A 25,856-nucleotide genomic window follows, 5' to 3' on the forward strand; every position below is an offset into this window, starting at 1 on the left:
TCGCGACGCCTTTGCAACTCGTGCGTGTACTCAACACACACACACACACACACACGGGCATCCGCCGTAAATACGTACGGCGAATGCTCGTCACCGAAAATAATTCGGCGCGCTATCGTCGAAGTCTCGAAACGCGCGGCGCCCGACGAGCTTCTCGCTGTCGCGGCGAAGAGGCGACCTCGCGAGGTCGCACGAGCGAATTCCCGTCGCTTCAGAGGTCGTCGGTCGGCGAGGACGAAACGATCGAGAGTGCGCCGAGAACACGAATCTGCGAATTTCCGTCGTCTGGTGATCGAATGCAAAAATAAAGAGGCAGCGAAGGGCGTCGTTCTCACGTGGACGTAATCGCGACCGATTAATCGAAACGCTCCGTCGAGAAATCTTTCAACTACCGCGCTAATCATCGGTGTACGTACGTGGATGGTGGAAAGCAATACATATATTTCCAGTGTGCGTCAAGGGTATTTTTCGAAAGAAAGGGCCGGGAATAAATTTTTCAGAGTAAAAATAAAAAAAAATGAGAACGTTCTCAGGGCGTAGCGTCGCTCTCATCCCCGGATCCGGATAAAGCGACATGAAAGAAATTCGAGGGGCGGACCGTGACAAAGGAATCGTTCTCCGCGTAAGACAGAGATGCCGTGACCTACACAAAGAGATACTCAAACAGGCGACTTAACATTGTCGCAGCAAAGGGTATTTGTTACAATGAGGGCTAGTGAATTTTTTTTTTTTTTAATTCATTGAATCACGTTCGATCGAATAAGAAGAAATAAAAGAACCAGTGAAGAAGCTTAATGAAGCAATCGTACGAGAACCGTAGAACGCACAAGCCGTGATGAAGAGTCTCAGTGCTAAATAAATAAAGAAAGAAAGGAACGGACGTTTGTTCCTTTCACTTTTTGTGCTTTCCAATTCTCACCGACAGGAGGAAAAACGCGGACGGAGAAACGGCGGTAGTGCACATCCGAACCTATTACCGCGCGTTCGCTTCCCATAATATTTATACGATCGGATGTTTACGGGAGGAATCAACACTTCGCTTGTACCATCAATTTATAGATCGCATTTCCGTCTACCGGAGCGTACAGAAACAAATCTGACAAAGAACATTTATTATAGTACAAACATTTGGACAAAGATATTCGGAGATACCTCTTCGAGTAAACCGAAGTAAACGAAATATACCAGTGGCATAAAAGAACACGCAATAGAATTCTTATGATAAAAAAAAGAAACGCTTGACACACGTAATAATGATGAAATAAAAAAAAACAGTGATCGCTTTATGAAATATTCCGATATGTTACAATTTTGTCCTTTCAGTTTACTGTAAACAACAAAATACAAAGTAAAATTACCGAAACGTACCGCATACTCTCAATCTTGTTAGATTTTAATAAATAATTTAATTAATAACCGTCTTGCTCGTTTATGGATTTAATTATTCTGTAAAACAAAATTAATTTATAAGGAAAAAAAAGTAAAAACACTTGGATTCGAAAAGATACTCGATATTCAAAGGCAAATCGCTCGAATTTTACGGTCGGCGTAACCGCGTGACGACAAGTTGCGACGCTGTTTCGGTAAAGCCACATAAAAGATGACAGCGTCAAAGATGACAGCGTCGTTAAAGTCCCATAATTGTCATTCGTTAAATATCGCCCGTCACGTACCGCGGAGAAGCGTCTAGATCTCGCGTCTTCGCTTAGCAATTCGTCCGATGGCGAAGGATAATGCCCGGCCGACCGAGGAATCCGGTGCGCTCGAGGCCGAGAAGAAGCTCGACAGGTCGGGCTGCCCGAGTCGCCCGCGAGATCAGAGAGGAGGACCCAGGGTCAAGAACAAGCCCGAAGAGGGTCGACTCCCGACCCCGCCTCCGGATCCGCAGTGTCCACCTGCGGTTGCACTCGCATCACGGGATCATCGCTCGGGGGTAACATCCCGCGGACCCGAAGAGGAGGAGGAAGATCTCGCGGCTTACCTCGGCGAGCTCGGCGCGTCGCCGTTCGAGGGCCAATCGTTCGACTACGACACCACACCGAATTCAGCGACCTCGGCGATGGGCGGCGACGCGACCCCTTGCACCGAGGAGGCGTTCGAGCACCTGGACCGACTGTGCGCGCTGACGGAGCAGATCCTGGAGCTGCGTACACGAAGCTCCGAGTACTTTCGGCGCGTGCGGAATCTGGAGCGCGCGAAGGTGCAGCGAAATGCCAATCGGCGGCTGGAGATCGCTCTGGCGAACGGCGAGGAACTCTATCATGATTTCGTTGACGAGGACACCGGCTTCGCGGAATCGCTGCTGGACGCGATGCTGTCGAACTGCCGGGATGCCGCGTCCTCGACGCCCAGAAGGAACGAGCGTTCGGCCGTGCGATCGTCCGCGTCGTCGTCATCGTCGTCGTCGAGACAGCGAAGCCGATCGCTCGTGCCGGTCGAGCAGAATCTCGGATCGCGCCTGGTCGAGCAGACGGTCGAGGTAGATAAATGTGCCGCTAGGAATGCTAGTCGCAACGGTGGTCCGAAGGTGAGCAAGTGGACCAGGGTGAAGGCGGCCTTCAAATGGGAGCGCGCGTGCACGAACGATCTCGCGGACATCGCGGAATCGGAGTCGGCGCCGGCGACTACGTCCTCGCCGCCGACTACGAGGTATCTGCGAATCCCGGATGCAACCACCGCCGCCGGAAGCTGGAGCACCGGATCGACGACGCTCTCGCCCTGTACCAGCGAAGTCTCCAGCCCGTCTACCCCGATCGGCAGAGTATCGTCCGCGTCGTCGTCCAACGACGAGGTGTTTGACGGTGAGAACATATGCGGTCTACCGTTTTCACGATGCAGCATGCTAAAGTGGATGCTGCATTATACATTCATTAATTCAGAGGCAATTTGCTTCAGGATAGAAATTTCGAGACTAATATCGGAGTAGTTTTTAAATTAAGGATGTTTACGGATCAAAATTGTAAATTGATAATTATAAAAGCTTCTGATTAGCCACAAGAAGATTTTTGCTTAATAGAAAATATTATCAAAGTATTTTGTATTAAAAATACATAATAGAAAATATTATCGAAGCATCTTATATTGAAAGAACGAAGTTAATTTTAAATTTGGTAATAAATAAGTTCGATGACTGCTTTATAATAATTTGATTCAACAATATGGTATAAAGTAGATACTTGTGTCTTCTTTTATCAAAATACTAAAATACTATAGAAAAATGATCTTTCTACATGTCTACAATAATCAATAATTTTCAGTATACAGTGGAAGATAATATAACATCTTTTCAGATTCGCGCAAAAATGTCGTGAACTATCCGGACCGACAGTCGCCTTTCGTGAAGGACGATAAAAAAAGAGACGATCCAGATCGATACGGTCGATCGCTCGATCGCGACACTTCTGTCACAGAGAGCGTCGATTCCATAGAATCTCCTAGTGAGGTAATGTTAAAATGGGAGAAATCCCTCAATTTATTATAATTACAGCATGCTGCTAAAATTTTATTTTGCGAGCAATACAGATATCCCTCTATTTACGACCGGCATGCTGTAAACTAAAAGTGAACTATTATAGCGATTTATAATGAAACTGATTAAGCACTCGTTAACTAGTGATCCAAATTAAATATTAATTTTATAATACTAAATATTATACTAAGGATTATATTAGAAAAAAATAGTATTGTTTTTCAATTGTTGAAGCTAATTTGTGTTTAAGCTAAATATTAATTTTGTAATAACAAACATATTACGATTTATAATATTTAAAAACAATTTTTTTGTCACGTCCTAAGCAGAAGTCTATAATCGCGTTTAGTAATAAAATCATAATTTTATGTTTTATTTATAGTAAATATAAATACTATTTTTTCGACTTACGATCAATTCGACGAAAGTCTCGGAATGCAATCCCGTCGTAAGTAGAAGCATATCTTTATAGTATAAAGACGCAATTGCCAACATTTCATTGCCACGGAACGTCACGTCAGTTCGCGTCGCGAGAGCAGCTAGTTCGATAGGAACGTCTCGCGAAATTCCTTTTTCGCGACAGGCGAGTGGCGGTATACATACATACAAGTGCAGACTTAAAAATATCCGCGGCAACATGCGCGTGCCGAGCACGACCGCGCCCGTTGAATTTCTTTGATCAACGCATCGCGAGCGTATCCGTTAACAGACAGACAGTTCCATTCTGAAACGAATCTCTTCGAGACAGACAATCCCTAAATCACACTCGTATGTACATCTGTAACTGAGATTTTCTGTTGTTAACGATTATCGCGATAGTTATGTATTATTAAAGTCTCCTCCGATTCCCCGATGCAATTAAACGCAGGTCACAATATTTAATGTGCCGGAATATAATTTTTTATTTTTTCTTCTCCCAACCACAAAATGTTTTTATTGCTTTTCAAGATCCTTTTTTTGGCATTAGACACATTAATGAATGCACATTATTTGTTATTAATCACTGCAATATTCGTAAACGTATGTATTGAGAAAAAAAGCTGAAATATTAGCAGGTAAACTTATTGCGATGTTTTCTTCGACATTTATTGGTTATAAAAAAATTTGATTGCGATGGAGAAACATATATCTCTGCAAAATCTCATTTCTCTTATTAATTACTTTATTTAGTAAAAATACTTTAATTACTTTATTTAATAAAAATAAAATTTTATTTTGCTATATCTAAAGATTTATTTCAGTGAAATAAATTTATGTTCTATAAATAAGTTTTTAAGTCTTTTCCTCTAAGCAGATTCTCTATTTTTTTTTTTTTCAAAGAAAAAAGACGATGGAAATTTTCATTTGATTATTGCGTGCAATTTTTGCATTTCCTTGACCAGGCTAATCGCGGTAAACCACTGATTCGCATTATATCGGATGCGGATGCGGCAGTACATGCTGCGAGCGGAAGCGGGAAAGATCCGGAATCGCCGAAGAGACCGATGCCGATTCTGACGATCACGATACCATCGAACGAGGAGGAAATCAGAAGCTTGTCCTCCCCCGAATCGATGTCTCCTCTTCCGTCGAGCGCGCAGGATTCCGGCGGAAGCTCGCCGCAACGTCCCCGAATGCGACCAGACATTTTCTACCTTAAGGAATTCAAACGACAGGTAGTGGTTTTCAAGTGGTTTTCAAGTGGTTTTCATGCGTCTGGCGTTCGCAATCCCCTATATTTTCATATTTGTTGTCGTCACTCTTAAATATAGACTTAATGGTCGCGTCGAGAAAAAACCGACGCCGCGCACAGTGTTGATCGAAATTAAAACAAAATTTCTATCTTCACGTTTGGGGACGCGTCGCTGCGGCATTTGGAACGAAGCACATCGATTTGTCTACGAAAAAAGAAAATAATAAAAATAAAACTAACGATGTAAATAACGCCGAAATTTCCCCGAATTCCGCGGCGACGCTTCCTCTTGCCAGACGTTTGTCACGGGCGACGTCCGTGACATGCAGAATATGTTTTCTTCCAGTATTCGACGATCGAGGAAGCGGTAACGCCAACGCCAAAGATACAACAGCAAGATTCGAAATGGAACAAGGTCAGACGCGCCTTTCTGACAAACGCCACCTTCAGCGTTCCTCCAAGTCCGATTAGATTGATCGCGCCGCAATCGTTCCCGAACGATGGTGAGAATTCGATGAAGCTTTTCAGAAAACGCATCGCGCAATCTATCAGAGTTAACATTAATAATGGTATAACCGTGGAAGGAGCTATTAATTCAAAGAACTTAATTTGTAACGTACATGCTGTACAGAGTTGGGTAGTAACTAATTAAAAAGTTAAATAGTTAATAGCTTTTGACGTAACTTAGTTTTTAATAATCTAATTTTTAACTTTAATTATTTTTTAAACATAAATTTCAATTTATTAACTTTTTTTCCAAATTAAAAATTTATCTATGTAAAGGCAAATTAAAAAAAAAAATAATGTATATTTCTACATAAAAATAATATTTCTTTGTTATTTCATATAAACTTAATTTACACATAAAACATTAAATTTGTTTGGTGATCTATATTCTAATTGCTTTGAATAATCTAACTTTAAAAACTTGCGAATTTCTAATATGAATAAAATTTCTTTTCGAAATTAACTTTTAATTTGACTTAAGTTGATATAATCTTGACGTAACTTTTAACTAGTTGGTTTTTTATTCGTGCAACTTTTAATGTAACTAAATTAATTTTATAAGTCATTAACTTTAACTTAATTTAGTTAAAAAAATATATTAACTTACCCAACCCTGGGGTTTCTGTTTAATTAGATCTTTAATTAGCTTTTTAAAAGGCTAGAAAAAATTTCAAGCCCTCCAGTTTTAAAATCCTGTTTCCTCACCTAGTAGTTTTATTATTGATTCTTGCGAAGTCTTTCACACTTTTCTGCCATAAATCTTCAGTCAAAGGAAACATTATGTGCGTATAACCGTCTTACAAAGGCACGCGAAGATAAACGATTCTGTTTCGCATTTATTTCTAAAGTTTGAAATAGCGGGGTCGACTCTTTCAAATTGTGTAAAATTTCAAGAGATCTAATTAATTAAATAACTGATTGAATAAAACAATTAAAATTAATTTTTTCATTTCACTTATTGGTGTTAGAATTGCATTTCTAGAGTTTGTTTAATAGCTTGATCATGTTGTTTGTCTGTTTCTCAATTGTTCTTCTGCGACTTCTTCGACTTCTTCAGCTGGACGATACATTTTTCCAGATACTTTAAAAAATTGGCAGTTTTTTTACAGTTTATCTGCATCGTTTCCCGCGCCGTCGTCTCGTGCGCTCTCAGGATCGTTTCGCGAAACTTGGCGATCTCCTTGAACTTACGACGCGCTTCCTCGTTCATCCAATCAAGCGTTCTCGTCGCTTCGTCGAACTGTGTCTTCGTGCATTTCGTGAGATCGGAAGGAAGACCGTGCTTGCGACACACGACGAGACGTCTCTCCGCGTTCTCGACGCAAGTCAACACATCACTTCGCAATTTCTTCAGCATAATCGCAATGCGCTTCTCGTTTAGATCGATCGCTCGTTCCAGAGCATCAAAAGATCGCCTTATCTCGTCATTGAGTAATAACGTTTCCTTTCGCATCCAGCAGCCGTAAGAAACGTCCAACTTAATTATTTCGTCCAACTTTTTCGTCGTCTTCTCGAAGAAATTCTCCAGCTGAGTCGCACGAACGGCCTTGCTGCTGTCCAAACGACTCTTTACATCGTTTGAAATCAGTTGCGACTCATCGTCCACGAATTTTATCAAATCTTTAATACGGAGCTTTAGGGATTGTCGCGTCTTTATATAAACGTCACCAGCTGTATCTGCCTTGCACTACAGTTTATGAAATAATGTTCATAAATGACATGATATTATAATCGTTAGATACTCTGAGAAAGTTTTTAGAAGGACGAAAGTCTATCTTTACAAAGCAGCCTTTATTAAATAATTAAATACTCGAGACTTACGGCCTCTTAATTTTTTTATCGACAATTGATTAAATTCTTCTTAATAAAAAATGATTTTATATAAATTATTGAAGGATTTATATAGTATAAGACATGTCATTTTCAAAATTTGCATTTAACCTATTTTCATTGCAAAGCAAGTTTGATTAGAAACAGAGTGAAATTAAATAAATTGCGATTTACTTTAGGCTTAGGCTTGGAAAACAACTTTTTACAGCAGAGTTGTACGAACGACGGTTTCGGGCATTGCTCGAGCTTCTTCCGGTATTGTTCGGGGGTTAAACGAATCTTATTCTCTGTCCACTCAATAAATTTGCCTTTTCGTGACACTTTCTTACTGAAGTGAAGAATGGGTAACGAATTTCTCGCAATATAATTCAGAATTTGACGGCCCACTTGAAAATTTTTTGCCAACATGCCACTCGCACTATGTGTCACATGTTGCTCTTGTCAAAACGAAATAAAAATAAGTAGTGAGCAACAGTGGGTATATACGCGACAAACAAAAGACACTGATTCTAATTAAAAAAAATATATATATTAAAGTCTATTCAAAGCAAAAATACACATTATCAAACATTAAGAATGTAATAAAGGATTTTCGAAGACACTAACGTTTTTGTGAATAATTCATGCTCGTTGTCTAATCTAATGCCTGTCATTAAGCTTCCATAAGCTCTTCTATTTCTAACTTTAAGTTTTGCTTGAGAAACACGACTAATCCGCGCGAAAGAATCGCAAAGATATCTCTCGACTGTTCTGCACGTTTGTTACGCGCTTCTCGTCGCCGCATAAAATGTCTTCGTTGTAAACGCAGATACGCGCCGAGCTCGCAGCTGTAGCGAAAGCGTCGAGGATCTCGGTAAAACCGTTGCAGGTACCAACAACAACGGCAACTATCGGGAAGCGCGCAGAGATTATCAGGCGCTGCGGGAGAAGTTCGGCGCCGAGTTCCATCGGAAGCTGATCGAGTGGGAGCGGCTGAAGGGCGGTCCGCAGAACGTTCGCAACGGCCTGCCGTTGAACGAGGAGCGGCTCGCGCCCGAGTTTCGGAAGAAGCTGCAGGAATGGAAGCGAGCGAAGAAAGGTCGTCGGTCCAGCGCGGCCATCGAGCAGCAGCGCGTCAGCCGTCGACGGTTGACCGACTGGCAGCTCTGGCGCACCTCCTCGAAACCTGAGCCCAGGTGTTACGGCGTACGTTGAATCTCGCGAGCAATCGCGTATAAAAATAACAAGTATCTCGAAAGACACTGAAAAAAGAGCCTTCTTTTGAGGCGAGTTTTCTCTTTGCGATTTTTCGCAACGTTCTTAATTTCTTTTTTTTTCAATTTTTTCGTAATTTTTTAAATATTTTTTTCAACATTATCCGTACGATAGAAAAATCAGAGCTCAATCGGCTCGCGCGGAAGCTGCGCGAGTATCGGCAGCGCGGGCAGCTTCGGCAGCGATGGGAAGCAGCATCTCTGCGAAGATTTCATCAAGAGGATGGAGGCATGGAGGAGGATGAGCGAGGCTGCCTGTCGAAGCGACAGACCGAAATCACCGACGACGATGAATCGTGTTGCGTCCGACATCGACGAAACGGAGTTTCTCGCTTTGGAAAAGCTGCTGTTGCTATTCGGGCAAAGGACCAGGAAGGAACTTCGAGAGAGTGATGCGAGGCAGCTGAACGATTGCTTCGACGGCGACTCGAGGTAAGAAGTTTTATTGATTAAATAAAAACTTTAATTTTCTCGTCGTGAAAAGCACAATTTTTAGATTTTTCGCTGTAATACCTTTATTAAATAAAATATGGAAGCTAATCGTGCTTTGCAAATTATATTGAGCTTTTCGGTCGATTCAAGATTCATGGCTGCATCTCGAGGCGACGAAGTGTTGATCCGTACGTCAGTTGGCTCTTACCGTTTTGAGGGTATATCTCGAGAGTTTACGAGAAAGCTGTACGACTGGGAGAAGTACCGCGGGATATCACCGAGATCCTCCACGTTCCGCCTCTTGGGGCCGGGCTACACGCCGTTCGCGCAAGATTCGGACGAAGCTGCATTGGCAGAACCAAGTACGACGAGTAAAGATAAAATAATTTTGAGAAAAAGACTTAATAAACTGAAGCTACTAAAATATTATTATTCGGTACTTGCAGACAAGAATGCATTCCACTGGACTCTAAAACGATCCAAGTCTGACGGCAGCATCTTCGAAGGTAGCCTTCGTGACGAATCGTTCACGCTACGTCGCTCCGCGAGTCTCCAATCTCTCACTTCTGCGGACAAGCTCGAAGACGATACACGGATGGACATTTTGCCGGTATCTAGTGAGTATGCTAACGTTGCAATATTCTCAAACTATCTTACATTATTAGCTAATCGCAATCTAATTTTCAAAATTGTGATTTCATATCGTTGATTATTTATAAGAATTTTATACCTAATTTTATTATGTTTTACTATTTTTCACTTCTGCTAACTCTCACGTTTGATTTGTCTTGAGCAATTTTTCATTAGTTATTAACGATTCATTCTATTTATTTGTTGCAGATAATTCGCAGAGGATCAAAGATCCAGAGGATATAGCGGTGGAGGACTCCGAGCCAGAGGCGATGATCGTCGATATCGAGGACGTTATCGAGGAGACCGCCAGTCCCTTGACAGGAGTACAACCCCATCAAACGCCGGTGTACTCCGTCGCGGCTAGCGAAACAACCAGCATCGCCGTTCCTCTGGGCACAGTTACATCGAGCCACGAGCCCTCGCCAGTGTTTCTGGTCAAGACCGAAGGGGATGAAGACTGCGAACGATGGAATAGCGGGAAACTCGAGTCGGAAGCTTTCTCGAGAGAGAACAGTCCAAGTCCGGAATACTTTCCAGGGTCCGATGACTGGCGCGAAAAAGCGACGTCTTTGGACGAGGACAAGCCGAGCTGGGAGCCGAGCTGGTGCAAGGAAAGCAAGGAAGACAACGACTCCGCGGGTTGGACCGAGAAGAAGCGACGCTCGATTCCGGATTCCGGCGATTCTGTGAAGTCCGATCGTTCGATCGGATGGAATCGAGACACTTGGGACGAGTCGGGCGACGAAGCGAATAGGTAAACTAAACCCACGAATCATCTCCTTAAAAAGTGATCACTCTTTGACAATCGTGTGAAGAATCGATGATGTGTTTTCAGAGATTCGACAGAGCTCGAATTACACTCTACACCCACTTGCGAGAGTAAAAATGATACAAGAAAACAAGATTTTTTTGGTAAAATATTGAAGATATATTATATATCAGGATGTATTATGTATGTGTTACTAATTTTAAAGATTTAAGTCTTTACACAGTAAAAAATAAAATGTCTCAGAAAGTTCACTCTAAATTTTATGTTAAAACTCTTAGTTTGAGTTATTAAGTTAAAATAACTTAAAATAAGAGTTATTTTAACTTAACTTTTGAGTTATTTCAACATAACATTTTTAGAGTGGACTTTCTGGGACATTTTATTTTTTACTGTGTAATAGTAATTCGATAGTAATTTTTTCTTTTATTTTGCGACGTTTTCTAAGTTTATATTTTCCGTAAACCGCGTGTGTCTCAGAAGGCAAGCAAAGATATATTACTTTCCCTGTTTTACGATCTTCTATTTCAGAAAGTGATAACGTCAGATCTACGGACTTCGCGAAGAGCCTCGAAACCTCATCGACGGCTTCGAATGCGGAAGAATTTATGGTACATTTAAAATTAAAGCTCCATCTTACTTTAATCTTACTTTAATTTCGCACGTTGCCGTTTTTTCACCTAACTTCTCGCTATCGCTAGTTAAAATTCGCAAGACACTCGAGTCACTGCGTTGAGGCTCAAACTTTTTGGAGAAAAGTAAGTTTTATCATAGCGCAATTGAAATTAGAGTCCTGTCGGTACAACCAGGACCCACCGCACACGTGCAAGGGGATGGACGAGACGTGTCAGGACGAGACGTGTGAGGAGAAGCTCGAGGATCTAGCGGACGAATCATCGAACAACGAGGGCACGAGCGACGCAAAGGACCTCCAGGATGACGAAGGCGACGACGAGAAGGCCAAACGGGGCGAAATAATTCTCAACGCGGATTTTTGCGCGTATCAACTAACAAGTACGGTACCATCGTCGGGCTGCTGCGATTCCAAGGAAACTTCACTGAAAATATCGAATTTGAAGTTAGGTAAGTCCATGTCTTTCTTTGATTTTTAAATTATATCTTTTGTTTTTACTAGAATCTTATAATTCTTCTATCACAGACGATAACAAAGATGCATCGGAATGCGGCGGCGTCGATAGCGAAAGCGAGGCTTCGGCGCATTATGAGAGTTGCGGTTCGCCCGAGTTGCAGACCGACGCGGATCGGCATTACGAGATTCTCACGTTTAAAACCGACACGTGCGGCGATACGATGGACAATGGCTTGTACGAGCCAGTTGATTACCACGAAACACGCGGCTCCTGCTACGATAGCAGAAGCAACTGCGTAAAGGAGATTTCTTCGTCATCGAGATTGACGGAAGTGAAGAAGGCAAATCTACTGGAAACTTCGAGAGATCTCCTGATCAACTCGACCGTTCAGACTGTCCCTGTAACAATCTCGAGGAACAACGATGCGCGCTGCTTAGAGAGAATTCTTATCAACGAGGAAACCTTGAACAAGATCGTTGTTCCCACGGCGTGCGCGGAAAACGAGACGAGATCTACCGAGAAAATTCGAAATCGTTTTGCAAGCATGAATCGCACCGATGAGACCGCGGTCGTCAACAATCACGCGTCTAAAAGAGTAATTCGCGATCACGAAGTCGAGAGCGTTAAAAAGGACGGTTCTTCTACTAGAAACGTCTTCGTGAAGACGAAGCGCATGATCTTCGGCCCGTTTCGGCGATCGGAAGACCGACCGTCGTCGAGAAAGCAGAGCGACAGCTCCATCGACGGCCGGCTTCCACGTTCGTCGAAATCCAAGAGTAAATCTAGATCGGCGTCGCCGAAATCGTGCCGACAGGACGCTCTGCTGCGGGTTTCGCTGTCGCTGCCGTGGCCTCTACGCTCCACGTCGAAGGAGGGTGAGATTACCTCCAAAACTGAGTCCAGGAGAAACTCGGAAAGCAAGGCGGAAGATGCGACAACGATCCAGGACAAAAATTCATTATGCGAAGAGAGTAATGTGGAAAATAAGAGACTAAACAAGCAACTAAGTAACAAAGAGCTACCATTTATTGACGTAGATGAAGAAGAAAATTGTCCATCAGATACAGAGTTCGCGACCGCGCCGATAAACGCGTGCTCGATCGCGACACGAATTTCTGAGCAACGGGAGAAATCAAAATCAACAATGATCGAGCGGGATCAAAGCGTACGTCGAATGCGAGGTGAGCTTAAACGCGGTCAGACGCAGGACGATGCAGAACGCGACAAGATCGAGAATAGTCAAGTGCAATTCGATGGAAAGTACAACAGGGGACGAAGTCTCAGCCAGAAGCGAGAAGAAGGATGGCGAGAGGAGGTGAAATTCGGTCGAAAACAGGACGAAGCGAGGCAGCAAACAGGACGAAGCGAGGCAGCAAGACGAGAATCACGCGAGGAGCGACGCGGTACCGTCGGATCTGATGCACAAGCTCAGAATACTTTCGGACGCCGCGGCGAAGAGGGAAGGTCGCGCGACGACAGCGGAATCATCCGTGGTCAACAGTTTGGAGTCGCGTTCCTCCAGGATACGACGCGCCAAGGAGAGCTTCCTGTCGCGGCGGGGCGGTCCTTTCTGTCGCTCCGAATCGACGGATGCTATCGCCAGCTCCGAAAATAATCCTTGGAGGCGAACGTCGACGACTCGGATATCGACAACCACGGAAATGTCGGGGCCGAGCGAGATCGCGATGAACTCGAGATCTGCTTCGATCTCGGGAAAATCGGAAGACATGAGAAAACGAGAGGAAGCAACGTCGTCGACCGCGGAGAACGAAATCGTTTCTCCGATCGAGGACAAGATCGACGCGCGCCAGGTAGAAGAGCAAGCGATCGACGTTGCCGTTCGATCCGATTCCCTTGTGAAATCGGCGAGCGCCGGCATGATCAATGTGGATCCCGACACGTTCGATCGTTTGGTCACGGTCGATCGCGGATGTGAGTCTCTACCGAGGGCCATTGCGAAGCGCCGCGACTCCTCGAGCCCGCTGGCGAAGATTGTCGGCAAACTGAAGCTTTCGCGATTGATTCGCGCCCGGAACGTCGACGGAGGTAGCATGAGCACGATCACGACGTTGTGCAGACAGAGTCTGCTGATCGATATGAGAAATCGACGAAGTAACGAGCGGGAGATTGAGAACGATCCGGTTGAGGATGATACCGATGACGACCATTCGGGGGAATCTTCTAAGACGATTCACGAGTGAATCCGTTCTCTAATCGAGATTATTTACGTCGTATTCCAGGTGTTTGTAAATTTTTTTTAAATCTGTCTCTTAAGTTTGCGCTTTGGTCTTATAACAACGTAAAGGTATTAATCAGTAATATAATAGCCTACGAGATAATTAGAAAGTATAGCGTGTAATTAAATGTTTTAAAAAAATTGTATTTGTTAATTAAATCGCGTTTACAATAAAGAGAATAACACGTTTAACTTTATGAAGGACGTGCACTATGATGTTAATTAAACTAATAATTAAAAGCTCAAATAGAGCAAATAGAGCACACATCGTCAATGTAAGATAATATCTAAGTTTCGCTCTCTCATTTTATTTATAAATTCTTCCAATTGGGATATTAAGGTTTAGATAATTTATTTATTAACAAGAACGTTGAGCATTACGATATTAAAAAATTTATTAAATTATACGCGATTAAAAGAAAAAAAACTTGCAAATTAAGGGAGTTAATAAGTAACAAGAAACTAATTGTTAATTAGTTAAAAAAAACTAATTATTAATTCTAATTATTACATATTAAATCAAGCAAGAAGTCGTGTCTTTTTTTTTTTAAACAATGCTCGTGCAAGCACCGTATCTCCCTTTCTTCCTCCCAAATAGCAAACACAATGAGACGACGGTTACGGGTATAGTGTTTGATTAAACGGGATTAATGTCCCCGGGGCGATCTCAAGTGGCGAGGGGAGAGCGAGGGGAGATGAGGCGCGTGTCGCGAGCGCGTGCCTCCCCGAAGTCGCCACAGCTCGATTCTCCCTCACCCCTTCGCCGTCCCACGTGCTTGCCCTCTCGAGCCCGCTCCTCCGGTCGGGCCGACCCTTCCGCGTCGCGGAAGCCCTTTCCACGTGGAACCGGGAGAGGATCGGAACCGTCGAACCGTCACTCGATCGTATTAAGCGGATTTCATTTGGCCTCCAAACGATCGTGCAAACAAACCGCTCGACCGACGTCAGCGACTCGCTTTCGGTTCGCGTATCGACGACGGGAGTGCCATGGGAAGAATGTTGATCTCCGACAAATCGACATCCCTTGGGACACCGGGCATGCAAACTCGCGTTTACGTTTCGCTGAGTTTTAATTTTCTTCTATGTACATATACGTGTGTATCATAAACGAAACGTTTAATTTTCCTCCGTGAGTGTCGCAAGGAAACGTTTATTGATGGTGATAATAATGACGATATAAGTCTACTTGTGTTTATAAATAATAGCATCGAAAGAATACTTTTATAATCAAAGATAATTATTTAAAAAATTTATGAAACGGTTTTGACAATATCAAGGTTTACTCAAGTATCTAAAAATTTAACTATAATATACAGATCTGAAAATAATTTAATTATGCTGGACTCTTAAAATGATTATATACGACGCTCAAGCTGGTTGCTAGAATGTCAAAATTTTTGCAGCATTTATCATAAATAATTATTTTGACCCAAAAAAACTACTAACTAAATTTTTAAATAATTTAGGAAACTGTTTTTTCCTTGTATTATGGTAAAGGAAAATTATATCATTGCATGAAAACTTTGAGAGCAATACACTAGGAAAAAAATTATTAAGTTTTAATAAATATTTGTTTGAACAATTGCAATAGAATATTTACTAGATGTAAATCAATGTTTATTTAGTACAAGAATCACTAATTAAATTTAACCATCATTTTTTTATTGAGTAAATATTTATGTACCGTAAGTAAATATTTCACTGCAATTATTCAAACAAATATTTATTGAAATTTAGTAGTTTTTTTTCTCAGTGTATTAGAAAAATAGTATTTTGCCCACATCTCGTGTATCCTTCGATACTCGGAGATAATCGAGGAACGAGGACATTAAAAAGATGACGAGATATTGTATCTTCTGTGGGGTGGGACCGATACGTCGGTTCGAAACGCGTTGGGAAAAGCGATCGCAGGTACAGAATCCTTCGCCGATTTACGATTTGAGACGCGCGAACGGCGGGATCATCGACGCACAGGGCACAATGGGCGGTCGTGTTGCTCGTTGCCTTCTCCAGGATCGAGCTGTCCGTCTACCTGCGCCTATAATCCGGAAGCGTTCGCGGGAGCACGCACGAGCAGGCACGTTGTAAGAGATATTACATCGTGGGATCGCAATGTGATTTCGTACATCTCTTCGTACGAAAAGGAGATCGCTCCCCTTCCCTTTCTTCTTAGACAATACGCGCGATCGACTTCCGTCGGACCACCCGGACGCGGCTGTGTGTGCGACGATTTTAGAGCGTCCCCTGCGATACCCTGTTGAAAGGGATCAGGAATTACCCTTCTGCATTTGTCGAGTTTAATTTTCTATTGCGCCCGTATATTTATATAACGTTCGTGACTGACTTCTGCATCCGCGATTGAGAGTCACTCCGTACATTTATTCATTTCTTCGTCTCTGCCTTGCAAAATGGAAACGTTTTCCCCGCGAACAAGCTCGAGTGAGTTCGCTGAATGTATTATGCAGCAGACTCGAGCCGGAGCGAACGTTGCAGAAGGCACGTTGCACGTTTGCGACTTGGTCGCGCGAGCGAATGCCAGCAAAACGTCGTCGAAGAGAAGCGGCTGATTTATGTCCACCGCGGTTGGCACAGGAGTAATTCCGCCGCGACGAGTGCACAAGTAAATGTATACGTTGTTTATCTTCTCCCACGTGGCCGGGATCTCATCCTGCCACGTGTCTCAATGCCTCTCATTTCCAACGAGATCGATTAAAAGTGCGAAATATTTATATTGAATGATTGTTCGACTTTTTAAAGTCAATGCTCCAAAATATTACAAAATACATACAGAAAAGCACATAACGTAAATTACGTTTTACGTAATTTGAATTACGTAAAACTTGTTTCAAATATTTCACAAGTTTATATCTCGTCAAATCTATCACAAGTTCATCGTAAACATGAAATTTATTCAAAATATATTCTAAATCCTAATAATTTAATATTGTATTTTAATCAAGAATCTTAAGTTGAGACAAAAATTCGATTTACTTATTATTCTAAATTTTCTTCAAAAGTCTTATAACATTCTACAAAAAAAATGAATTTTTCTTTTTTTAAGTACACAATAATGAGTTTTTCTAAAATTTGTGATGAATACATTTTAAAAGTGTTATCAAGAAAATATTCTTCATTAAAGATAACAGTTACTTAAAAGAATAAAGATAATTGAGTAATTTATTTTTTAAAAGTAAAACTGATTGATATGTAGAAGCTTTATTTTTAAATATTAATTTATTTAAAATATATGAATCTTGTGATTGATAAGGTTTAAGAAAATTTTTTTACTGATATTTGAATTAAAGATTAAATCCCAGAGATTCTACACATACAATATTAAATAAATTAAAGCTATGTTATGTATCCTATGTATTAAACATTTTAATCATTATTTGCAAAACTGTAATGAACAGAAGCCTTGTCTTCAGCTTTCTGAAAAGATAAAAAAAAGTTTAGGGTCCCTCCCTTCAATCCTTAATTAATATGGCTTGAAGAGCAATTCAACTAGCCAAGCGCAACGAAACGCGCATTTCCGCCGCATATTTCGTCGCAATCCCTAATTCCAGTCGCTTAGGTATCTCATCCATAAATTACTATTCAGTCTGTCCGGCTATGGCTGCGAAGAAGAAGGGGCAAAGAACGGGGCCGAGAAGGAGACACAGGTGCTGCGGAGACGCTGGCTGCCGAATGCGCGGTCTGCGCGGACAAATTTCGACCGGCCGATCGTGGTTATCGCTCGATCCGGTCGCGAGATTGCACCGTCTCGACGCTTAATCCCCGCCGCCGCCGCGCCGCCGGTCCCGGCGATCTCGTTGCGATGCGGTAGCCCGATCCCAATCCCGAGGACCGAGATATTCGGTTGCGTATTCGGCGCGCGCGTTAGACCGTCTTTCAAATAAAGCAATCTCCAAGATCAGACAACGACGCGACGCGACGCGGCGGCGTTTGTCCCTTTATCCACCGCCCCTTCGTTCGCAACCCCTTCCCGCGCGATCGCGAAAGTAGCCACTGGCCGCTGGATGCAGCCGGACTTACCCTTTGTAAGAAAACGAAGCCTGCTGACAGAGCGAAGGTGGTAGTCGACTCCGCAGAATTAATCGCCTCGGAGAATATTTACGTTCTCTCGTCCAAAAAGGCCTGTCCCACCTCCCTCTTTCTCCCATGATGAGGGTCCCTCAGTATTTCTCCTCCTCTATAGGAGGAGATCCTCGCGGTTAGATGAGACCGAGAATCGGTGCTTCGCTACAACCACTTACGGTAGCTTGATCTTATCACGATCGAGACCGCAGCGGGGGCGAAAGAAAGTTAAATGCTACGCGATGAGGCGCGAATCGCGCATACTCGAGTGCGATTAGCTTCCTGAATATTTTAATTCATATGTTTTGTAGCGCGATAAAAACTCTTTGAAGAGCCGCCAGAGAGTGCTATATTAATAATTTTAGATTTTAAAACTCTGGAATTTCGAACTTTTTAAAATAATTTATATATATATTTATTTAATGTGTAATAACTTTTATATGTATTCAATGTAATAATTCCTGCTAAAGCGGAATTGTAATTAAGCTTGTTAGCTACAGTTACAACGAATATGTGAAATATGAAGAAAAATAAATTTTTTATTATCGGAAATGTAATAAAGCAATTGGCAAAACGCGCTTCTTCGAGAAAAGGGATGTTGCTGTACAAGTTAGCACTTGGGATCTACTTTTCTCGACGTTCTGGTTGAAAAGGACGTTCAAGCGCGGTGGGTTTGCACACGGAAGTTTGCTCTATCCCCGAAACGGCGTTAAATGCGAAAGGGCGAAGGCACTTCTATTGCCACTGGAACACTAGCCGGTTTATGATTCCCCAGCTGTTTACTTAGATGCCGCATTTCTTCTTTTACCGGTATCCCCAAATATTTCATATTTATCTAACTTTTGCGGTATCCAGAAGTTTACGTTCACATGTTTTCTTACGCGAAACTTAGAAGCCGAATTTCATAAAATTGAAGCAATCTAATTCTTTAAACAATTAAGGAAGCGAATTATACTCTTACGCCTATCAATGTACTGTATTATATTTATCAATCGTAGTTTAATGGCAAACGTGTAATAAATTGCCAGTAAAATAGTTATTCTTCCTGAAAGATTTTTCGAGAAATTAAATGTTTTGGAAAATCGTAACTTTACGCGCAAAATAACGAGAGTCGAGATTTATGGCACATCGTTATGATAGATGAGAATAAAATAAAGAGAAACGTAAATGTAACTTCTATCAAAATACTAGAATCATAGAAAAAAGTATATTGGGTGATTCGGATAAGCTATAGCTTGCTGAGCGGGTTCAATATCTAAAACTAAGGAGATTTGAACAAATTCAACAAAGAAATTATGTCTGAAAACAATAAATGAAGTGTTAGAGCAATTAGTTTTTTGCTATAAAAAAATTGGTAATGTAACCAGTTTTCTTCATTACGGCAGTAAAAGTACGTACCACCTTAGCTAGAAGTTTTGTTAAAGTTTTAATCGACATATTAGATTGATTTTCGCAGAAGATTGTCTCGCTGTGTTAACAAATTTACTACGCTATTTTAACAAATGTGATTAGTTGCGCTGTTAAAAATCAGCAGCAAACTTTAATATAATGTGACGGAAGCAAATTTCAAGCAGGTTCATTAAAAGACATTTAGTGTTCTCAAAAGTACACTAAATTCCATACATGTACTTTTCAGTTATGAATACATTAACATTACATTTAATGTACTTTTAATGTTTAACTTAAAAATACATTGAATTTCATGACATTTTTAACAATATATAATCGCAAAATTTAGTCAGCTATAAAACTTTGCTATTTTAACATAGAAAACTGTCCGTATATTACGACTATGGATCTGCTAAAACAGTAAAACTGTTAGCTGTTTTAACAAATCTTTTTTATTCACAATATCAAATCATCGTCAAATTTATTTTTATTTGCAAGAAAGAGCTGCTACGCAGAAACATTATCTTCTTCGTTATAAAACAGGGATTCGTGATCCTGCAAATTTTGCTAAGCAAAATTTGAAAGCTTCATCCGTTGGAAGAAGAATAGGCTGAGAACGTGTAAAGTGCACACGCTGAACGCGTGAGAAGGAAGAAAGGGAAGGAAGGAGTCATCGCCGAAGGAAGAAGTCTGCAGGTTCTCAAATTGCGATGAAACCGGGCACCGACGCGTCGCGCGGGTTTCATATAACGACCGGACCACCGATGATGGTGCTGCCCGTCTCTTTTGCTTCTTCGACGGATACTCATCCATCCATCGACCCCGACGCGCTGGCGAATTCTTGCTCCACGGAGCTGCGTGCACGCACGAAAAATGGATCGACGATCAGTATCCGACGTATGGAGGACAAATGCGCACGAAAGATGACGATAAACGTTTGAAAGTACGAGAAACATTACGGAAAATGTTAGATCTATAATCGAAATAATTTCAAATATTACATGTGATACAATATAACGCAGTGGTAGACATTTAATGGTTGCAGGGGTATCATTGCAGAACATAGTTATCATAGAATAATTTTATTTTGTAAAAATACATCGCGTTTTCAGTCTCGCAGGAAGTATAACATATAGTTATATGTCGTATTAAAAATAAATTATCGTATACACAGTTTAGCGGGCGATATGGTACAGCGCTTAAGACTAACTAACTTAACGATCTATGATACAAAATTTACAGATCTATTTACACACGTATCGCTAATATTCTGTATAGCTGTTATCGGCTATTATCACATTTTCCAGTATTATGCAGTTCCTATGAATACGTAATAGTTTCATGAATTTGAAAAATGTCGAATGTGTTGAAACCTGTAGAAAGTACTGGTAAATATTATCGAACTTACGTAATTTCAAAGCGATAGAAACATAAATTGACGAAACAATTACTCATCCAATTTACATATACGAGTTACATGTATAAACAATTTTTTCATTTAAAGGCACACGTCTCAGATGCGATAATATCAGCCGTATTAAAGTAATGAATCGTTCTCCAAAGTTCTGTGTCGGATTTGTCAGAGTTAATCTACCGTTTTCTAATCAAGTTAGTTTTCACGCAGGGCTTACGTTCGCCGTTTTAGCTGCAGCTGTTTTAATCGTGACGGTGACTAAATTAATGTCGAAAAGAAAAACTCGCGAATCACGTGCTCGCGGACCCTCTCGTTCAGTCAGTTTCTCTTCGTCGAGTTTAGCGAACTTGTTGGCTTCCGGTATCGCGGCAAACGCACTCTCTCTCCTTCTCAGCTTCCGCTTCTTCCTGCTCGCATCTCTTCCCTATCCTCACTGCAGTAGATCGTAAAGCGCGGTGATGTAGGATTGAGCCATCTGCAGCGTCTCGTATTTCGATAACTGTCTATCGTTGCCCAGAGACGGTAGATAAGTACGCAGCCTGTCGAACGCCTTGTTCAGATTCTGCATCCGTCTCCTCTCGCGCGCGTTCGCTGCCAGTCGGCGTTTCCTCACGATGGTCGAGTTGACGTACTTGCCCCTCCTGCGAGAATCGCGCCCGCCGGAAGTGATGTGCGCGTTCTCCTGATCCGCGCCTCCGTCGCTGATGCCGTCGTCCGCATCCTCCTCGCTGTCACCGTCCAACGTCCGGTCGGACAAGCCGCTGCTGCTGATGCTGCCGTGACAGGATCGCGTCTTGTCAGCGTCCAGGTTGATGATCGTCTCCTCGGCGTCCTCGCGCTCGCCGTCCAGATTGATCATCTCCTCGGCCACGAGGTGGTGATCCATCGCGTTGACGCGCATCCGCTTGCTCCCAATGTTGCTCAGCCCGACGGTTGTTGATGATCCCCTCTTCGTCACACTCCTCTTGTCTTTGATGGTCGAACCCAGCAGTCGATACGTCGGCGGCGCGCTGTTGATCGTTTCCGGCTCCGACGAGATCGACAACGTGGTGGCGGGGCTGACGGAGCGCAGACTGGCGGTGGGACTCGGGGTGTGCCAGCCGTCGCTGCAGTTGCTGCTGTCGTAGACGAGGGCCTGCGGCACGGCGAGGGTGCTGACGGGCGGCAGGCCGACGATCGCGGTCTTGCTCGTTGTCTTCGCGTAACTCGGCAGGTCCAAGTATGCGCAGGCAGACACGAGCGGCTCGTCCTCGCGCGGCGGGAACATGTATCCGTAACGGAACATCTCCTGCAGTTCCATAGCAGGATCTGCGTTGGTTCGCGATGCACGCGCGCGCGACGACTTCACGTGGAGGAGAGCGTAGGATTCGCCGGCGCTCTTATTTCCTCAAAAAGATTCTTTCACTGAAACTTCGCACTTGGTTAAACGCGGATGGAGAACGAAGAGACGCCGCCTCTTCTCTTCTTCCGCGGTTTCGATTCTCTCTTCTCAGGATCGCGATCGGGTCGAATGAGAAATCGATGAGCGCGATGTGGTACGAGGCTCAATAGTTAAGATGAACTCGGATGACTTTCTCGCGCGTCGGTCGATACGTCGAGTCGAGTCACGGGGTGGTTCTAAAGTTGGATGGAGCAGCGTCGGGATATTTATGCGTTTGCGGAGCGAGGCACCCTCGTGTAGCACGTGCCGGGCCACCAATCGTGGTCGAGCTCGGTTCCCCACTTTACGAATGGTACCGGGGCCCCGAAGCCGGTCGGCCGGACCAGGGTACGTAAGCGGGGGCCGCAACAGGTGGCCCGGCGCCTCCGTTGTACACGCACGATCTCCTCGCACATGGAGCCGCGTAGCCATTAAAGTCATAGCGCACAAAAAGATGTAAGCAGAGGAACTTGAGTAGCGAGCGAACAAATGAATCGCGGTCGAGCATTCTCGAAAATGTATTAAGCTATAGGTCGGATTGATTCGCTCAAGTTCCACTTCCTTACACGTATTATCATGAAATTTTCCTCAGCTCTTTGCAACGCGATTACGGAACGCGATTAAATAATGATGACAATGACGAGGGTACCCTCCTCGTAATGATGCTCGCTACGTGCTGTCGAGGCACTTCCTCTTTCTATGTTCTATGTTCTTGTGCCACCTCAAGCGCGACACCAAAAAATTGCTTTTAACATGTGCACAAGGGAGAATACGCACGTCGCGGTTGGACACAGGCATTTGTGGCAGGTGGAAAGTATCACTAGTAGCACAATTCATTGGCAAAACATTGGTATACATTGGAGACGTATTGGCTCCATATTGCGCTAATAAATTGTGCTACTAGAAATTGTATTAAATATTTTAACTAAAGTTTTGTTTAATAATTTTCTACAATTTTATATAATTTTTATATAATTTTACAAATTTTATGTAATTATGTATAGTATTAAAAATGTCATATAATTAATGTATTTTTAAATTTTACAAGTACATTAAATTTAATGTACTATCTTATAACTTATAAAATATGTGCCTGAAATTTTGTACACATTGACATTAAATATGTTTAATGTGTCTGTGTAGAATTTGCTTTCCGTTACATTATGTTAAATTTTGCTGCGTATTTTTAATAGTGCATTCAATAACATGTAATCTGTTTAAAAAGAGATATCATAAAAGCGAGTTTTTTTCCGATGTATGAAAATAATTTCAAATAGATTTATTGCGTCAAGGTTTTGCAAAGCGATTTTGTACATCACATTGTGATTATATCATCATCGCTACACAGAAAAAAAATTATTATCAAATCAATAATCATTGTTTCATATATAAGCAAGAATTTAAATCTTCTTCAAAAAATTTATAATCTTAAACAGACACGATTTGCTTACATGAAGAGAAAAATTTTCTTGATGTAAGCAAATTATGTCTGTTTAAGATTATAAATTCTTCCAAGAAGATTTTATATTCTTGCTTACATATGAAACAAAGATTTTTGATTTGACACTAAATTTCCTCCTATGTATCTTTGCAAATAAAAATTCCGTTGATGTAATCACGACAATATTAAATAAATTGTAGTTGGACGTATGGCTGGCAAATTATAATATAATAGCAGAATCAAAGCTTAAAGAGAATAATGAATAGGAATCTGCTCTACAGTCACGATCGAATTTACTAGCTTACTGTTGGCATGTACTACTTACTAGCAAAATGCTTTTTGCTATCTGAAATATCATATTGAGTCGATGTTTCGCGCTGATAAATTATCTTAAGAACTTGTGTAGAAAACATTCAATCTTTAACTATGATCGAAAGAAGATTTGGAGCCCAAAGAAAGTTAGAAACTTTTCGAAACTGTTCCAAATGCATCAACTCCGTTCGAGTGCCACGTGAACCGAGAGATCGACAGATCTGGGTTGCCCGCTTTCCCAAGATAAAAACAGATCGCGTCTGCACAAAAGGGTGCAAATACTTTAAGGGCGTAAGGTCCAGTTACATCTTTACTCGCTCAATTAGCGAAAACAGGTAGGATAAGGTTTGCGGCGACCGCGACAAGGTGGTCCGTGGCAATCCGATCTCTGTCATTCCCCGTTCCGAGCGCGCAGCCGTCTTGGATTTCGGAGATCGCCTCACAGCCGCCCGAAAATTCTTCCTAAGTAGTCGGAACGATAATCCTCTACTTAAAAACCTTCCGTATCTTTTCGGCGAGGACGCCCGTGCAAAATGCAAACGTGCGCGACTTCGCGACTTCGCGACTCCGCGACTCGACATGCGATTTCGTTTCGCGTGTCCTAAGGTATGGCAAGGTTTCCTTAAAAAACAAAAAAATTCGAGAAGATGGAAAAGACAATCTAGAAAAAGAAGGCATTCTTAATTTTTGCAATTCAATTTTCAAATTATCGGAATTGTAATTCTTGGAAATGGAGAACATTCACGGAATTTTTAAAAATTCTGAAAATTTTAGATAATACAATCTTTCTTTGCACACTGATGCTTTATCAATTTTTTTTCAATTTACATTTTTACGTTTTTAAACTCGAAATTAGGATTTGCAATTATTGGAATTTTTCGTTAGTTTCTCTAGCGAATAAAAATAAATATAAAAGTGCATTTATCCAGAACAGGTGTCCGTATAACAAACATGTAACGTAATGTAATTTAAAATCTTTGAAAATTACAAAATATCATACATTATTAACGATAAGTATTTCAGAAGTCATTAGATGACTTGAAAACATCATAACGTCCTCTGGGCTCTTATTTTAAAACACCTCTTCTCGCGGATAGCTCGTTACGTGCTACGAAATTTTTCTTGCAACGCGTCTCCCCTTCGGTTTCCAATATCCCGCGCGAGATATTCTCGCTTTTTTTCCCGTTCATCAGGCGCAATTTAAAAATTGATCGCTTTCATCTATTATCATCTCGTTCCACGGATGGAATTGTGGCGGAACCAATAATTAGGACGGCGAAGCGTAAGTCTGGCCTACCTGCCTCTCTGCCCTTGCCCTAATCCACCTATACATATATGTATAACTCCACCTTTTACCTTTGTATCTACCTGCCCGTGACGTCGGAGTTGCACGCTCAACCCACTCATTCCGCTGCGTGTCTGGACTCCTTGACTTGCCAGAAACTCGCCGACGTAATCGGAATGGACGAGATAACGCATTTATCAAGAGACGGCTTTTCTGAAGACCCGAAATTACACGGCTCATAATACGATTTTTCACGATTTGTACAAACGTAAACTGAGAAAGCAAAACTGAGATGCTTCACGAAAATGCTTTACTAATTGTGGAATAATTGTGTTCAAAGATACCCAATAATCTTTAGTATTAATATGGAAAAAGATATCAAAAATTATATATATAAAAAAATATCAAAGTAGATCCAACGCATTTTATCTACAAGGATAATGTGCGAGTTCTCTTTGAAGGCATAAAAAGCGTGAGAAGGCAAATAATTCTCTTTGTAAGTAAACCGCTTCGAGAGAGGAAAACATGCCACTTCGATAATAAGCGTAGAATTAGGTAGCGCCGGGCCCGAGATGAGGATTGCACGAGCAATCGTTGCGGGCGCGGCGAAGAAGAAAGAAGCGAGGAGG

At 42.0% G+C, this 25,856-nt stretch overlaps 3 protein-coding genes across 6 annotated transcripts; 1 reads left to right on the forward strand and 2 right to left on the reverse strand.

The window, feature by feature from the left end:
• The first annotated feature begins 1,617 nt into the window (after positions 1–1,617).
• On the forward strand, positions 1,618–13,999 carry LOC105201438. Of its 4 annotated transcripts, XM_039447969.1 has the most exons (14): positions 1,618–2,801; positions 3,291–3,442; positions 4,852–5,124; positions 5,488–5,644; positions 8,287–8,663; positions 8,847–9,163; positions 9,314–9,525; positions 9,610–9,780; positions 10,004–10,550; positions 10,632–10,708; positions 11,094–11,173; positions 11,372–11,645; positions 11,722–12,965; positions 13,006–13,999. In XM_039447969.1, the coding sequence occupies exons 1-14, from the start codon at positions 1,721–1,723 to the stop codon at positions 13,852–13,854; spliced, it is 5,811 nt and encodes a 1,936-aa protein (XP_039303903.1). In that variant the 5' UTR covers positions 1,618–1,720; the 3' UTR covers positions 13,855–13,999. The 4 variants fall into 4 exon arrangements, with proteins under 4 accessions (XP_039303903.1, XP_039303902.1, XP_039303900.1 ...); XM_039447968.1 differs by having other exon boundaries at positions 4,852–5,127; positions 11,722–13,291; XM_039447966.1 differs by having other exon boundaries at positions 4,852–5,127; positions 9,314–9,780; positions 11,722–13,291.
• On the reverse strand, positions 6,593–8,300 carry LOC120357483. The gene is made up of 2 exons (XM_039447970.1): positions 7,653–8,300; positions 6,593–7,335 (listed from the first exon to the last, which is right to left on the reverse strand). The coding sequence occupies exons 1-2, from the start codon at positions 7,884–7,886 to the stop codon at positions 6,670–6,672; spliced, it is 900 nt and encodes a 299-aa protein (XP_039303904.1). The 5' UTR covers positions 7,887–8,300; the 3' UTR covers positions 6,593–6,669.
• A 3,736-nt stretch (positions 14,000–17,735) lies between the features above and the next one.
• LOC105201436 (protein atonal) lies at positions 17,736–22,484 on the reverse strand. The gene has a single exon (XM_039448382.1). It carries the CDS (start codon positions 22,067–22,069, stop codon positions 21,200–21,202), a length of 870 nt encoding a protein of 289 aa, XP_039304316.1. The 5' UTR covers positions 22,070–22,484; the 3' UTR covers positions 17,736–21,199.
• Between the last annotated feature and the right edge of the window lie 3,372 nt (positions 22,485–25,856).

The sequence above is a fragment of the Solenopsis invicta genome, chromosome 4, assembly GCF_016802725.1.
Source record: "Solenopsis invicta isolate M01_SB chromosome 4, UNIL_Sinv_3.0, whole genome shotgun sequence".
Classification (NCBI taxonomy): domain Eukaryota; kingdom Metazoa; phylum Arthropoda; class Insecta; order Hymenoptera; family Formicidae; genus Solenopsis; species Solenopsis invicta.